Genomic DNA, 16,399 nt, shown 5'->3' with positions numbered 1-16,399 from the left:
GCGAGGGTCCTTGGTCTTACCAGTCGCAGCCCCCCCCCCCCCCGCCCCCAGGCGCGTTGTCTGCACGGCAAACCCCGCCTGACCCGGCCTCATTCACTCCCATACGCTGCCTTGCGGCCAGACCTATACCGCGTTCGCCGAAGGGGTAGAAGGGAGGGAGGAGGCCAGCGGCGGGGTCACGGCCCGGCCCCGCCGCGTGCCCGCCAGGAGCGAGGGAACTGTGGCGGGATTCCTTCCGGGCGCCCCAGCCCCGCTTCCAGCCGCCGGTTTCCCGGGAGCGCCCGCTGCTCACTCTCCCTGCTGCTGACCAGTCCTCATACCGGTTCAAGATTCCCGCCGCTCTGCTGGCGCTACGCCTCCTCCTTCTCCTCCTTTTTTCTTTCTTTCTTTTCTTTTTTTTTTTTTTAACTTTCACTCCAGTTAGGCTACATTGATCCTACCTAAGCTCTCATCTCGGACGTCCCTCCAAGGGAACTGAACGAGGACCCAGTCACCAGCCGCTATCCCCCGCGCTCGCCGCCCCGTGCCCACGGGAGACGCCCCGAGCGGGGCGGGGCGGGAGGGCGGGGTCCGCGGAGGGAGCGGCTGGGCGGAGAAGCCTCCGGTTCGGGGGTGTCCCCTCTGCTCACTCCGACCCCACCGCTCCTGCCCCCGGGGCCGCTCGCCCGGCGAGTCGCGGAGCAGCGGCAGGCGAGCGATGAAGACGGGGAGACTCCGGGCGCGAGGAGGCGGGGCGGGGGAGGCCGGGAGAGCGCGCGGGCGGAGGCTGGCAGGGGGCGCTGGAGGCCGGAGCCGCCGGTGCGCTCCCCGCGCCCGAGGGTGCAGGAGGCTCTGAGCCGCGGCAGCAGCGCGAGCCTCCGGGGCACCGGCGGCAGCGGGGCCGCAAGTGGAGGCGCTGCCGCCTCCGGGGGCGTCGCCGGCCTCGGCCCCTTTGTTCTCGCGCGCTCCCTCTCGCCGCCCACTCCCCTGCTGTCGCGCGGCGGCGGCGGCGGCGGCGGCTCCTCCCGCCCGAGGCGGTCGGGCTCGGCGCCGGGGGCGGGGGTTGGGGGGGAGCGCGCCAGCCGCCGGGAGTTGGGGGCGATGGCGAAGCTCCGGGTGGCTTACGAGTACACGGAAGCCGAGGACAAGAGCATCCGGCTCGGCTTGTTTCTCATCATCTCCGGCGTCGTGTCGCTCTTCATCTTCGGCTTCTGCTGGCTCAGTCCCGCGCTGCAGGATCTGCAAGCCACGGCGGCCAACTGCACGGTGCTGTCGGTGCAGCAGATCGGCGAGGTGTTCGAGTGCACCTTCACCTGTGGCGCCGACTGCAGGGGCACCGCGCAGTACCCCTGCGTCCAGGTCTACGTGAACAACTCCGAGTCCAACTCCAGGGCGCTGCTGCACAGCGACGAGCACCAGCTCCTGACCAACCCCAAGGTAAGGACCCCCGCGAAGGATGCCTCGCTCCCGCAGAGGTCTTGGGGTTTGGGGAGCCTCCCCGGCGGACCCCGCGCGGGCTGGGCTCGGAGTGCGCGCGGGTGGCTGGGAGGAGACCAGGCTTCCGAGGCTGTGCTGAAACCTGCGGCAAGTACGTCGGGGAGCCCGGGCCGGTGCTTTAGGTGGGTTTGTGTGCGGCGACCCGCGGTGCCCTGGGGCTTTCTTGACGCACTTGTGTTGCCTGGTCTCAGATTTGGAGGCCTTGGCCCAGGTCCGGTCCGGCGCATACAGGATGGGCTTTGGAGAAATGTAAGGAGCGGAAACTTAACTTTTCCTCCGATCCGGGCCAGTCAGTGGGTAGCAGGGATCCACCTACTCCGGTCAAAGTCCGAGCTCCCACTGGCCACTGAAAGAACTCGCCTTGCAAGGCGGAGGAGGGATTTGAGCCCCTTGAAAGGTGTTAGAGGGCTCCTTGCCTTTTAACTCTAGACAAACATTTTAACTTGGGGTCCACAGGTGAGCTTTTGAGGGTTGATAAATGATACAGAATCAAATGTGAAATTCTGCATAGGTCCTTTGGGTACAGAGGACTCCAAGTTTTCATGAAATAGATTCCCAAAAAGATCTAGAGCAGTGGTTCTCAACCTTCCTAATGCCGCAACCCTTTAATACAGTTCCTCATGTTGTGGTGACCCCCAACCATAAAAATATCTTCGTTGCTACTTCATAACTAATTTTGCTACTGTTATGAATCGTAATGTAAATATCTGATATGCAGGATGTATTTTCATGGTTACAAATTGAACATGATTAAAGCATAGTGATTAATCACAAAAACAATATGTAATTATATATGTGTTTTCTGATGGTCTTAGGCGACCCCCAAAGGGGTCACGACCCACAGGTTGAGAACCGCTGATCTAGAGGGAGCCTAGTGATTCTGTGTCTAGGGACATTTGGAAGCCATTTGGAGAATGGTAAAATTTACTGAAAATAGAAAACCGTCGGTAAGTACACCAAATACTCCTTTCCTGGCCACTTTTTTCCTTCTTACAAGCAAAAAAGAGCAAACCTAGTTAGGACTCGAGGGATGGAGAGCAGAGAGAGGAAAACTCAAACCGTTCCCAGTGGAGAAAAACTTATAAAAAGCTGTGTCCTCAGTCTGTGAACTAATTGAGCTTTGTAGTACACCTGCTTCTGCAAGAAGGATTTTCTTTCTTCTTCTTCTTCTCTTGGTCTCTTTAAATATTCTTGTTGCTTAACTATCAAAGTGAAGATGGGTGTCTTCTTTTAAAGTTACTGACATTTTCCCTCTACGAGGGCAATGCTTGAAGGTCAAGGAGGAAACTAGTCCAAAAGGGAGTAAATCTTGTGTACACAGGAAAACTTTGTTAAATGTGACAAGATACAATTCTATCCATCCAAAAGAAGAAAAAGCATATATCAGTGTTTTTTAAGTATTTAACATAAGCTTATGATTTCTCTGGGGCAAAACCCCTGGTCTTATTTTCTAAACAGTAAATTCTTGAATTTGGGACATTTTTACAAAGGAGTACCTTTTTAAAAAAATATCATTCCTCTTAAAAAAGATGGCCCTGCTGACAAATGTATATTCATTAACCTTAAAAATGAAGAGGACATATAAACAAACATGGACATACAGAATTTAGATAAGAGCATAGTGTTCAAAGTCTTGAAGAAGCAATGTTTCAAAGACAAATGTAAGTTAATCTGCTTAATGCTCAGGAATTTCAAAAGAAATATCAGGGTTTTAGAAACCTCACCTTTTAAAAAAAGATTTAACCATTAATATAAAAGAAAGTTGCCAAGCGGTAATAGTGATTTAGAAATTATATCGTAGTGTATCATTTAGGAGGTGTTGTTAAAATTGATGAAACATTGCTAATTGGTTTAAGATAGTGGTTCAGTCACTAATAAAATACATGCACATAAATGAACAAATGGCTAATATTTAATCAAGACATTGAAAAGTTAGAATTTACTTCAAAAAGGCTGCTGCCCAATTTCCATGCAATTTTGAAGCATCTGGCAGAAAAAGTAAATTGGGATCATTAGGGCATAGATTTTAAAATCATTTGGAAGTAGTCATAATGCTTTATGTAATACTACAATTTCCCCTATCTTTTTTTGTTACAGATCTATTTTCTTCCAGTGCTAGTTCAGATCCTAGCAACAACCATTGTTTTGAAGAAGTATCTGAACAAAATAACATGGTATAAAGTTATTCAAGAAATGACAGAACTCGAGGACCATCCATTTCTATTACAGAAAATAATGAACAACATCCCAGTTAATTTAGTCGAAGTTTCCTCAGCCAAATCAGTGTATATCTATCCAAATTATGACTGCTTTGTAGCATTTATAGAACATACGTTCTTTTATTCTCATCTTTCTATTTTGGGGCAATTAAATGCTCAGTTTGGAAATTCTCATAAGCAGTTAGTAATGGAAAAATTCAATGTAACTGAAATATTGTGCCAGAGTCGTACGCAGAATGTTTCCACAATGCCCTTGTTGTCAGGCAAGACCCATTGCTCATTGCCCTTGCATTTTGGCTGCCTACATCACTGTTTTTGCCTCACCTTACCACTTTATTGAAGGCCTTGTTCCCACCCACTCCCTTTGTCTGCAATGTCTGGGTTCCCTACAGTGCCATGAATCCTACTCACCCCACACTCTCATCTTCATGATCCACTACCACAAGAAATCATGTAGGAAATCACTTCTTAGAAAAAAGAGAACAAGGACTGTCCCCTTCCTTTCAATTTGTTGTCTTAATTACAGTAAAAGGCAGGGAAAGAGAAAAATATTGCAAATATATAACTTCTTAAGCCATAGAATACTAAAGAAGATGGCATGAATAAATTTGACTTTTGACTAATAATTTATTAAAAATATCTTCAAGTTTTGTTCAACTTGTTTATGTTTTGAATCATATTCTTATTATCTAAAGTGATCACTGTATCCAGTCATGTAATACAGTATTAAAGTCAACTAATTATATACAGGGCAATATCTGATCTGAGAGAGTTAATTCTATTAAAATCCAAATTTGGGATCAGCTCCCGCTTGCTACTATTCCACCGCTGCATTACTTCTTTGTGACTTGTGTGTGCCAAGGATTTTGATTCTCAACTATAACTGCACATTAGAATCACTGGGGGAACTTTAAAAAAACTCTCACTGGGTCCAGCCCTCAGAGATTCAGACTTGGTCTTGGATGGGCCTGGGCATGAATGTTTATTAAACAGTTCTGGAAGTGATTTTAATGTGTAGACAGCGTCAAAGCCACTGGCTTATAAAATGTACTCCTCTATTTTGCAAGAAAAGTAAAATAAGAACCAAAAGGATTCATCATGATTAATGATTGTGTTTTTAGGTCAAAAGATATTACCGGTGCTACTGAATGAATAGAGAGAGCTGGTATAAAAGGAGGGACTCAAGGAAATTCTGAAGGACAAGAAAGTCATTTAAAATTATAGTTGACCCTTGAACTACATGGGTTTGAAATTCATGGGTCTGCTTATACATGGATTTTTTCAGTAATACAGTAAATGTATTTTTCTTCATTATGATTTTTCTTAATAACATTTTCTTTTCTCTAGCTTACTCTCTTGCAAGAATACAGTATATAATACATATAACATACAGTAACATAAACAGTATCTGTTAATCAACTGTTGATGTTACTGCTAAGACTTCTGGTCTACTGTAGACTATTAGTAAAGTTTGGGGGGAGTCAAATATTGTATATGAATTTTCGACTGTGTGGAATGTTTGTGTCCCTAACCCCATGTTGTTCAAGGATCAACTGTAGTGTAATTTTAAATTGGTTAAATATAAATGAAATAAACTTTGGCAATTCCAGACGTTTGCTTTTGCATCAACATATACATTGGGTGGCAAAGAAATGATGAATTTTTAAAACCGGCCTCCTATATGTAGAACAAGAGAAAGTGGGTGATTAGAAGCTATGTTTCATTTTTGCTTTGAGTTTTTTTCTCTCTCTGATATGATATAAACATCTAGAGAAGAAAGGTTAGGGGTAAAGCTTTATGGAAAATAAAACATCTGCCACAATTTTGAGAATGAATGGAATTTTCATCTTGGGAGGAAAGGTGGCAAGGTATGAAGGAGAACATCAGGAAGAGAAAATGCCAGGAGTACAGCTGTGGAACTCTTCCAGGATGGGGTATTTTGGGGGATTAGCAGATAGACTGGTGTGGCTGGAACTGAGGCTACAAAGAGCAGAGTTTTGGGGGTAAGGCAGGAGAGTATATTGGGATCAGTAGTGAAGAAGACCTTGAGAGCCAGGATGGTCAGACATGGGGAAACCATGGTAGAAAGAATAATATTCCCCCCCTCTCCCTGCCCAAGATGTCTACATCCTAATCCCCAGAACCTATGAATATCTTATATTACATTAGAATCCCAGTGCATGGATTTGTGCACTGGTGGGGTCCCTTGGCCTGGCAATCTGGGACCCCTTGGGGGATGTTGGACTGCTGGTTTCAGCCCGATCCCCACAGGCCAGGCCAAGAAACCCCACCGGTGTGCAACTCTGTGCACTTGGCCTCTAGTATGCATATAAAATCTTTGGTTAATCTCTTCTTGCCCTCCCCCTCCCCCCGTCCCTCTGAGATTCATTAGTCTGTTCCATGTTTCCATGCCTGTGGGTTAAGCATCTACCCCCTAGTGGTCAGTGCGTGTCATAGCTACTGATCAAATGGTCAAAGGTTCGCTTAGGCCAGTGGTTCTCAACCTTCCTAATTCCGCGACCCTTTAATACAGTTCCTCATGTTGTGGTGACCCCCAATTTCATTGTTACAAATTGAACATAATTAAAGCATAGTGATTAATCAAAAAAGCAATATGTAATTATATATGTGTTTTCCGATGGACTTAGGCGACCCCTGTGAAAGGGTCGTTTGACCCCCAAAGGGGTCGTGACCCACAGGTTGAGAACCGCTGGTTTAGGCTTTTATATATATAGACTAGTGACCCAGTGCATGAAATTCATGCACATTAAAAGGGGATTAATTAGAGGAAATATTTTAATATTGCTGTATGCCCTTTCTCTATAATAGAAGTGTCAAGAGATGAAAGAAAATTATTAAAATGTATATGAAAATCTTCCTCCTGTCAGAGTCTAGGGCGTGCCACAGGAACCAGAGTCAAGTCCCTGCCCACCACGTGCTCCTTGAAATCGGGTGAGACCCAGACCCGGCCGACCCCACCCCCATTGGGCTAGATCCAGACCCGGCCAGCCCCACCCCCACCAAGCCCCACTGGGTGGAGGGTGCAGTCTCAGGTCACCTGGCCCGGCACCAGGGCAGGGGGCCTGGCCTGAGGTCCCCTGTCAAGCCCTGCCAGGTGGGGGATGTGGCCTGAGGTCCCCTGTCAAGCCCTGCCAGGTGGGGGATGTGGCCTGAGGTCCCCTGCCAAGCCCCACAGGTGGGGGGCACAGCCTCAGGTCCTCTGTCTCGGCCCAGCACCACGCAGCCTCAGATCCCTGCTGATTGCTCATTAAGGCTCATTATAGGAACTCAGTCTCTGCTGCGGGTGCAGCCATCTTGTGTTACGGAATCCCCGCCTCCACTGTGGGCACAGCCATCTTGACCGTTATGGCATGATGGTCAATTTGCACATTCCCTCTTTATTAGATAAGATGGCAAAGGGGATTAATGTTGCAGATGGAGTTAAGGTTGCTAATCAGTTGACATTAAATTAAGATTATCCTGGTGGGCCCAGTATAATCACAAAGGTTCCTTAAATGTTCAAGAAAAGAGACATGCAATTTGAGAATGACTCACCCAGCCATTGCTAGTTTTGAGTACAGAAGGGGGCCATGAGCCAGGAATGCAGGCAGCCTTCTTTTCTCAGGAAGTGGTGGTGGTGATGGTGGTGGGGAGAGGCAAGGATATGGATTTTCCCTGGAGTCCCCAGAAAAGAATGCAGTCCAGCTGCTGTTGATTTTAGCTCAGTGAGATCCACCTCTGAATTCTGACCTCCAGAATTGTAACATAACAAATCTGTATTGTTTTAAGTCGCTAAATTTGTTACAGCAGCAATAAGAAATGAATAGAGCGGCCAAGGAAGATTTAGAGTAAGTAATATGATTAGATATTTAAAGACTTGGTCAGAACATATTAATAATCCATCTATATATGGCTCTTTAGAAACAATCTAATTTGCAGGCTGTTGAGATCTTCCTGTCCGAGATTACTTACCATGATCCCTCTCTGACCTCCATTTGTGGATGTCATTTATGAAGGTCTCAATTAGTTGTAACATCCCCTCAAATTATGTGTTTAAAACACTAACCAGACACTTTTTACTTTTGCAAAAGAGATTTGTGATGTTGGGGAAAAAAATGCATTTATTTTATCATAAGCTTGCCTCAGTGTTATAAAACTTTTTAAAGTCATCGATACATTTTGTATAATTAAAATGGTTTTGGCACTCATTTAAGAAAGAAGATGTCAAGTTTTATTTACCTTGGGTTTAAAATTTTGTTTCAGTCCTTAGCAGAATTTCATATTCAGTTGTGTTTCTAAATAAACAGTACATTTATATATTTCATTTACTATAATCAGTCAGTAAAATACTGAACAGAATGGTTTTTAATATTACATGTTTCTAATTATTTCTCATGCTGAGACTTAGGATTCTCTAGCACACAAATCAGTGTGTAAAAATTTGTGCTTTTTGAGTGGTAGTAATATCCTCTTCTTTTCTTTTAAGAGGTAATCAACCACAGACCTTGTATGCATATATGTATAACCCATGGGCACAGACAATAGGGTGTTGAAGGCCTGGGGTAGGGGATGGGGGTGAGTTGGAGGGGGTCAATGGTGGAAAAAAGAGGACATCTGTAATACTTTCAACAATAAAGATTTCAAAAAATTAATAAAGAAATAAACCTAAAAATAATAACCACTTATTAATTTAAACCATGTGTTTATTAAATTATTTAATTTGTGACCATATTTGTAAATAAACTAATTCAAATAAATTCATTTATGTAATTGCTTTGTTGAGCAGCAGAATATAGTAGGTTGGGCCACTAGAAGGTCTTTGCATAGTGATGCACATGTGAAGGATTATCCACTCATTTAATTCTTCTAAACCGTTCATCTGTCTAACTGATGCAGTGGATCAAATGGACACTTGACTAGTTATAATGTAACTATATCATAGCAGCATATATTGAGAAAGTTAAATCCTAAATCCTAGAAGTTTAATCCAACTTTGTTTTTGTAATGAATATCTATAATAATAAAAGTATAATATGCAAATCGCCCGAATGTCCGAACAGCAGAACAACTGTCCAGATGACCTCCCTGGACAGTTGTTCTGCTGTTCGGAAAAACTGGCACTGCGGAGGCTGAGGCAGCCGGGGCTGTGAAGGCCTACTCTTACACAAATTTCATGCATTGGGCCTCTAATGTTTATATAATTGTTTATATCAGGACATTATTTTAAAATAGTTATTGAGAACAGAAAAACAGACAATAATAGTGCTTAGTGAAAGCTAAATATTTGATTTAATCATAATTACCTTATGTTTTCTCTATTTCAAGGATAAAAATGTCAACCAAATTCATCTTTATCTCTCCAAAACCTGCTTCTATTCTGTAATCTTTTGTTTCTATCAATGAGACCATGATTCACTGATATTAATACTTTTTAAAAATTTCACTGTCACCGTCCTAGTCAAGGCCATTATTATTTGCTTTGTTACTATCTCTTTTCACTGATCTCCTGCTGGGACTGACCAGCAGTCCCTGAGCGACAGATGAATGATTACTCTAACACATGTTTGTGTGAAAGATAGGGCTAAGGGACTGCTTGGCTATCGGAACCAAACAGCCCCATTCGCTTGCCTTCTTAGGCTTTTATTGTAGCAACAGCTTGAAATAAAATTAACCTCTAGATATTATCAACAGGGTAAGTATCCTTGAGATAGCACATGCTTCTACAAGGTTGTGTCTAAAGACTAAACCTTGAGATTATAGTAAAACACCTAGGGGCTTGGACTTCTTTGGAAAAGTCAAGGCAGGGGCTGCCGCCTTTGACAAAGTCCCCCAAAAGGCTCCTGACCTTTCAGAGAATCCTCCCTACAGACTTTCCAACCAAGTCCTGTGCTTCCCCACATCTCCCCCTTTTTGTTATGCTGGCTGCAGAAGACAAAGGGAGGCTTCAAACTTTCTGCTTTGGAATGTCGGGGTCTGCAAAGCATGTTCACTGCTGGAGTTCTGATTTTGTAGACTAAGAAAAACAGAGGGAATTACAATAACAGCAATGGGTCCGATCAAATACCAATTGATTCTAGGAAACCATGTGGTGGGGTCTATCCACTCCAAATGCCTCTTGACCGTATTCCAAGCAGTAGTCCGTTTTACATGTTCATTGATAGCAAGTAAGGACTCTCTAATTTGCCTTTGCAACATGTTTACTTCTTCAGTAAGGTTATCATGAAAGACTCCCCATAGATGCTTTTTAACATCAATCCACTGCTGGTGACTATTGTTCCATTTTAAAGGGGTGACACATATGTGCTTATGCTCCTAATCGCAAGTAAGCACTTGCCTGTATGCCATGGCATCCTGTTTTCCCCCCAGATATTCAATGGCTGCCTCTATTGCCTGTAGTCTAGCTAATATTTTTTTTTATTTATGTGCTGTTGTATAGTGAATTCCCTAGTTACTTTATAGGCCATATTGTCTACAGTGTGGCAGTCTGCACAGACTCAGAAAGGACCATCGCAACAATGCTGGTGATAACAACAGCCGAGATGATGGCTGCAATGAGCATTCCCAAAAATCTTTTGGGCCACAATTGGCTCAATGCTCTTTCTAAGACTTCAATAGCTGATGAGCCTTGCCATTTCCTGGTGAGATTTACAGGTATTAGGATTTCTGCTTGTCTCCTAAGTACCATAATAGTGTTAATGTTCAATGAAGTAATATTCTGGGTGGTAATACAGGATGCAAAATAAGCTCCTTCTCTAACCTGTACTAGAAAAGATGAACTATGGTTTACTAGTAGATTGGGGCCCGTAACAAAGATAGGGTTGAGTGGTATAAATCAGGCCATTGTTAGTAAGATTATTAGTAAAAGTTATACTATAGTGACTGGAGGGGTTCTGGTAGTCACCATGCCATGCCATGATAGAGTTTAATCCAATGAGCTGGAATCCACAGTGGCCTTGTGGGGTAGAAACACACGCATAGCCTCTCCCCCATGTTAATAATTCATTGGGTCCCATCCAGTTATTAGTGTCCATGTCTCGCCACAAGACCTGTGGTGTCTGAGCTGGTGCTAAAGAAGTAAAGTGATGCCCTATGGGGGATAAAAAGCGATCATTCAAATTCAAAAAATTAAGGGTAAAGAGTGCTTTGGATAGCATCATAGCTGGGTCCTTTAGTCCCATATTCTCCCTTTTTTGTTTTACTAGCATGCTCTTTAATATTGAGTGGGCACACTCAACAATGGCCTGCCCCTGTGGATTGTGGGGGATTCCTGTGGAATGCTGGATGGACCAAGTCCTGAAAAAGGTAGCAAAGGCATGGCTGCTATAAATAAATGAGCACTCAACAATTGTCAGATTTTATCTTGGCTAATATAGCTATTATGGAAAATAGGTCTTATTGAATTCATGCAAAGAAACGTATTGCTGCTTATTAAGAATTGCTAAATTTGGAGGGACAGGTAGGGAGAGGAAATATATAATTTTCCAAATTGCTTTAAAAATGCTTCCTTATATACAAATAGTTTAAGAATTAGCAATACTTTTAACAAAAGTTATAAAAACTATATAATTATTTTCTATTTATTTAGCTCTATAATAAAACTAGAGGCCCAGTGCACAAAAATTTGTGCACTCGGGGGGGGGGGCGGGGTGCGTCCCTCAGCCTGGCCTGTGCCCTCTCGCAGTCTGGGACCCATCAGGGGATGTCCACCTGCTGGCATCATAGCAGTCAGACATCCTTCTGGCAGCCCAGGAGCCCTCGGGGGATGTCCACTTGCCAGCGGGGAGCAGGCCTAAGCTGCAGTCAGACATCCTTACTGCTGCTGAAGAGACGGGAGAGGCTCCCGCCACCACCGCTGTGCTGGCAGCCATCAGCCTGGCTTGTGGCTGAGCAGAACTCCCCCTGTGGGAGCGCACTGACCACTAGGGGGCAGCTCCTGCATTGAGTGTCTGCCCCCTGGTGGTCAGTGTGTGTCATAGTGACCAGTCATTCCCAGTTGTTCTGCTGTTAGGGTCAATTTGCATATTACCCTTTTATTATATAGGATAGAGGCCTGGTGCACGGGTTGGGGCCGGCTGGTTTGCCCTGAAGGGTATCCCGGATCAGGGTGGGGGTCCCGCTGGGGTGCCTGGCCAGCCTGGGTGAGGGGCTGATGGCTGTTTGCAGGCTGGTCAAGCCCCCCAGTGGGGACCCTCACCCCATGGGGGTTTGTCCAACCTGGGTGAGGGGCTGAGGGCTGTTTTCAGGCTGCCCACACTCCCTATAGGGTGGGGGTCCCTACGGGGGTGCCTGGCAAGACTGGGTGAGGGGCTAATGACCGTTTTCAAGCTGGCCATGCCCCCCGGCAAACCAAGCTCCCAGCCTTTCCTTTTTCCCCCCCCCTGGGATTTATTTATCTTCTATAATTGATACTTTGTAGCCTTCCAGGTCCTGCCTTGAGTGGAGGCCATGGCAAGCTGGAAGCAGGTATCTGGGATTTATTTATCTTCTATAATTGAAATTGTAGCCTTGAGTGGATCTGAGGGCAGGCAGGAAGTTTGGCTTCCTCCATCGCCGGGGCAACCCAAGCCTCCTGCTCGCTCCAGCTCCGTGGCCACTGACATCTTAGTTGGGTTAATTTGCATACTTGCTCCTGATTGGCTTGTGGGCGTGGCTTGATCGTAGCAGAGGGATGGTTAATTTGCATGTTTCTCTTTTATTATATAGGATTATTGTTTCTCTGATTTTTTTCTGCTAGTATTTCTATACATTCAGATACTTCATAGAATAATGTAAATGACATGGAATCTTGTCCTTTCTGCGAAATATTCCAGAATAACAATTAGAGCTATAAGTGAAAGTATAATACAGTTGTTATTATCTGACAAAGCTTCCTATGTACCTTAAGTAGGAAATTTTCCTTCATGAGTGAGAAAACAAACACTTGAGGCATTCTGGAGCCTATTGGAATGATCTAAGGCCAATTCTAGGTCAAGGAAAAGTTTCTTTAAATTCAAACCCTGGGAAGGTAGTTAAATACATTAAACTAAAAGATTACGTATTATTATTATTAAACAGTATTAAGAAATTTATTTATTTAAAGTAATAAAGTTCCCGATTAATATAACAATTGTTTTAATTACACACACACACACACACACACACACACACACACTGAGTGGCCAGGTTATTATGACCAGCCAGATTATTAGGACCACCCCATCAATATTTCATTGACACTTCCAAAAAACTGAATATTGAAAACTCCCTAAGCAAATACTCAAGGTTTTATTATTATGATTATTTGCATAATTAATTCACTTCATTGTACTGTTGGGGTGGTCATAATAATCTGGCCACTCAGAGTATATGTAGCCTTTGCTTCTTAGGCAAATACAGGAAAAACTTCTTTTTCCCTTACTTTTAGAAATAGGCTTATATTGCCAATGGAAAATATACTCATATTCTTAAGAAGCATAACAGAGATAACATGACCTTGACAACTCTTAGGAGGCTGGAGAAAGGGTGGGTGTGTATGTGAGGCGATAGCAGGCCCTGGGGTTTAGGACCGCAGTAACTCCTGGGCCTCTAATGGCTTTAGTGTAAAAGTACCATTTTTTTTTTTTTTTTTTTTAACAAGGAGAGTGCCCCTCCCCCCCACCTCACTGCTGCTGTTTCTTCAGCTATTCGAGGGTACTTCTGTAGCTCCAGCCCTTTAGGATAAATACTTGGGGAGTTTAAATAATTATTTCCCATATTTTTCTCTTTTTGAGTAGACTAATAATATGAAAACTTGTTTATGAGAAGAGATTTTAAAAACCGAAACAAACAAAAAAACCCCAACCCTACAGTAAATGAATGAGGACTCACAAAGGTGGACTGGGACATTAGCCTTAGAATCTCGTTTTACATTAACCCAGTACAGTAGATGGGTTCTTAGTGGCACAAAGCCCAAACAGTGGAGACCAGGAATTCCCTATATTCATAAAATGGTGAAGTGCAGACTAAGTCCCCTAAAGATAAGACAATAAGCAAAGAACATTAATCAATAATCAAGTTACATTACAGACAGACAAGAACTTCCAATAGCTAAGAGTTTCTGGTGGCTAAAGCCTTGAGAGGGAGAGCAAGAAGAGTCCCCAAGATTAAGAATTGGTGGCAGCCGCTGGGAAGTTCCTGCAATCCCTGCCACGTGTTCAGCCTGCTACACATAGCTGGGGCCCCCAGCAAAGTGAAGTATGTCCCTTTTTTAAACAAATTAAGCCAAACAGCAAAGACACAAAACAACAATGAACAGAGACACTCTACGTACAATATTTATAGGCATGCACAACCTACGGACAAGACTTAATAAACTAGAGTCCTTTCCATGGATCTTTCAGAAGATGCCTTATAGCGCCCGGGACTTACAGCCAGAGTGCGGCCCAGAGGGCTCCCGGGTGGGGTGGCTGGTGAACAGCCACACACAGCCTGTTGTTCACAGATCTCATCATATTCCGCTCTTCCTGGTAGATACTGACTGGCCTCCAGAGTTGTTTTGGCCAAAATCTGCCTGTTCTAAGGAGCCACGTGATAATTTTCAGACAAGGCATTAAGGAATCCTTTTGTAAATGGACTGTTAGCTCCATTTTCTCTTCTACTTTTCCTTATTTCTTTAAAGGTATTAAAGGAGAGCAGCTCATGAATTCTATTACCTTGTTGATCTTTGACAAGGGTGTCAGAGCTGGGCAAGCACAGTTTTTCAACCTATGATGCTTGAAAAACTGTGTACCCAAATGTGAAGAGTGACATTGGACTTCTACTTCAAATTATATACAAAAATTAACTCAATATGGATTAAAGACCCAAATGTAAGAGCTAAAACTATAAAGCTCTTAGAGTAAATACATATGTAAATCTTTATACCTTAGAATTAGACACAGTTTTTTAACTATGGCATGAAAAACACAAGCAACCAAAGGGAAAGTAGATCATTGGACTTAAAATTTAAAACATTTGTCCTTCAAAGGACACCATCGAGAAAGCGAGAAAGCCCTGGCTGCTGTGGCTCAGCTGGTTGAGTGTCTTCCTGTGCACCAAAATGTCGCCAGTCGGAGCACACGCTCCGGTTTTGAGTATATTGATGTTCCTCTCTTTCCCTCTCCTTTCCTCTCTCTCTCAAATCAATTTTCAAAAAAACATTTCAAAAAAAAAGTGGAAAGACAACCACAGAACGACAAAGTATTTTCAGATATTATATAACAAACTTTTACAACTCAACAACAATAACAAAAAATGCAAATGACCCAATTCAGAAATAAACAAAGATGGCAATTGATATTTTTCCAAAGAGGGCATATAATTGGCCAATAAGCACATGAAAATATGTTCAAAATTATTAGTCATTAGGGAAATGCAGTTTAAAACTGCAGTAATATCCTACTAGAATGACTAGAAGAAGAAAAAAGACAGTAACAAGTGTTGGTGAGAGTGTGGAGAAACTGAAACCCACATACATTGCTGGTAAACATGTAAAAGATGCAACCCCTTTGGAGAACAATTGGCAGTTCTTTAAAAATTTGAATGTAGAGTTACTTTGTGACCCAACAATTCCATTCTTAGGTATATACTCAAGAGAAATGAAAACACATGTGTAAATTAAAACTTATACACAACTATTCATAGCAGCATCATTCATAATAGCCAAAAAGTAGAAACAAGTTAAATGTCCACCAACTGATGAATGGATATATAAAGGCTATATCGATAGAAGGAGTATTATTTGACTAGAAGGTATGAAATGTGGATATATGCTACCACATATATTTTCAAAAACATTAAAATTGAAAGGAAAATGACAAATTTGGAATAATATTTGCACCAGGGTAGAGAAATGATTCAAAACTTAACATGTGAAGAAATCTTAGCAATAAATAACCATCTCTTCAGAAGAACACTAGGTGTGGTGGTTAATCCTATGTGCCAACTTGACTGGGCTAAAGGGTGCCCAGACAACTGGTAAAACATTATTTCTGGGTGTTTCTGGAAGAGATTAGCTTTGCATCGGTAGACTTAGTAAAGAAGATCCCCCCTTGCCAATGTGAGTGGGCATTGTCCAATCTTGTCGAGTACCTGCATAGAGCCAGAAGACAGAGGAAGGGCAGATTTGTTCTCCATTTGAGTCGGGGCATGACATTGGCACTCTTGGTTCTTGGGCCTTTGGAGTTGGACTGGGATTTACATCGTTGGCTCCTTGGTTCTCAGGTCACCAGGCTCAGACAGAATTACACACCCAGCTTTCCTGGGCTTCCATCTTGCAGAGAGCAGATCATGAGACTTCTTAGCCTCCCTTATTGCCTGAGCCAGTACCTCATAATAAATCTCTTTCTACAGACCTATTTATATCCTGTCGGTTCTGTTTCTCTGGAGAACCCTGACTAGGCAAAAGCATGAACAGGCAGTTCAGTGAAAGAATTATAACTAACTAAGCACATGAAAAATATGAATAATCTCACTAATACCCAAAGAAATACTAATCAATACAATATTGAGATACTTTTCCTGCCTATCAGTTGACAGTTATTACATTGGTAAGGACCTGAGGTCATGGACAGTCTCATGCACTGCTGGTGGGAGCATATTGTCAGGAAGCAATTGGAAATACATACCAAAATCCTGAAAAAGACACATATTATTTTTCCTAGGGCTGCTGTAACCAAGTACCATAAACTGGGTGGCTTAAAGCAACA

At 43.3% G+C, this 16,399-nt stretch overlaps 1 protein-coding gene across 1 annotated transcript in view; it reads left to right on the top strand.

The window, feature by feature from the left end:
• The first annotated feature begins 570 nt into the window (after positions 1 to 570).
• The window catches only part of KCNMB4 (potassium calcium-activated channel subfamily M regulatory beta subunit 4), a 56,207-nt gene continuing 40,378 nt past the window's right edge, over positions 571 to 16,399 (top strand). Inside the window, exon 1 of the mRNA XM_081083297.1 lies at positions 571 to 1,416. Within this exon, the coding sequence (XP_080939423.1) occupies positions 1,081 to 1,416 (336 nt within the window). The 5' untranslated portion in view covers positions 571 to 1,080. The remainder of the gene's footprint in view (positions 1,417 to 16,399) is intronic.

Source organism: Myotis nattereri (assembly GCF_964212035.1).
Source record: "Myotis nattereri genome assembly, chromosome: 2".
NCBI lineage: Eukaryota > Metazoa > Chordata > Mammalia > Chiroptera > Vespertilionidae > Myotis > Myotis nattereri.
The sequence above is the reverse complement of the archived record's forward strand: the minus strand, read 5'-3'. Positions and strand labels throughout refer to the sequence as shown.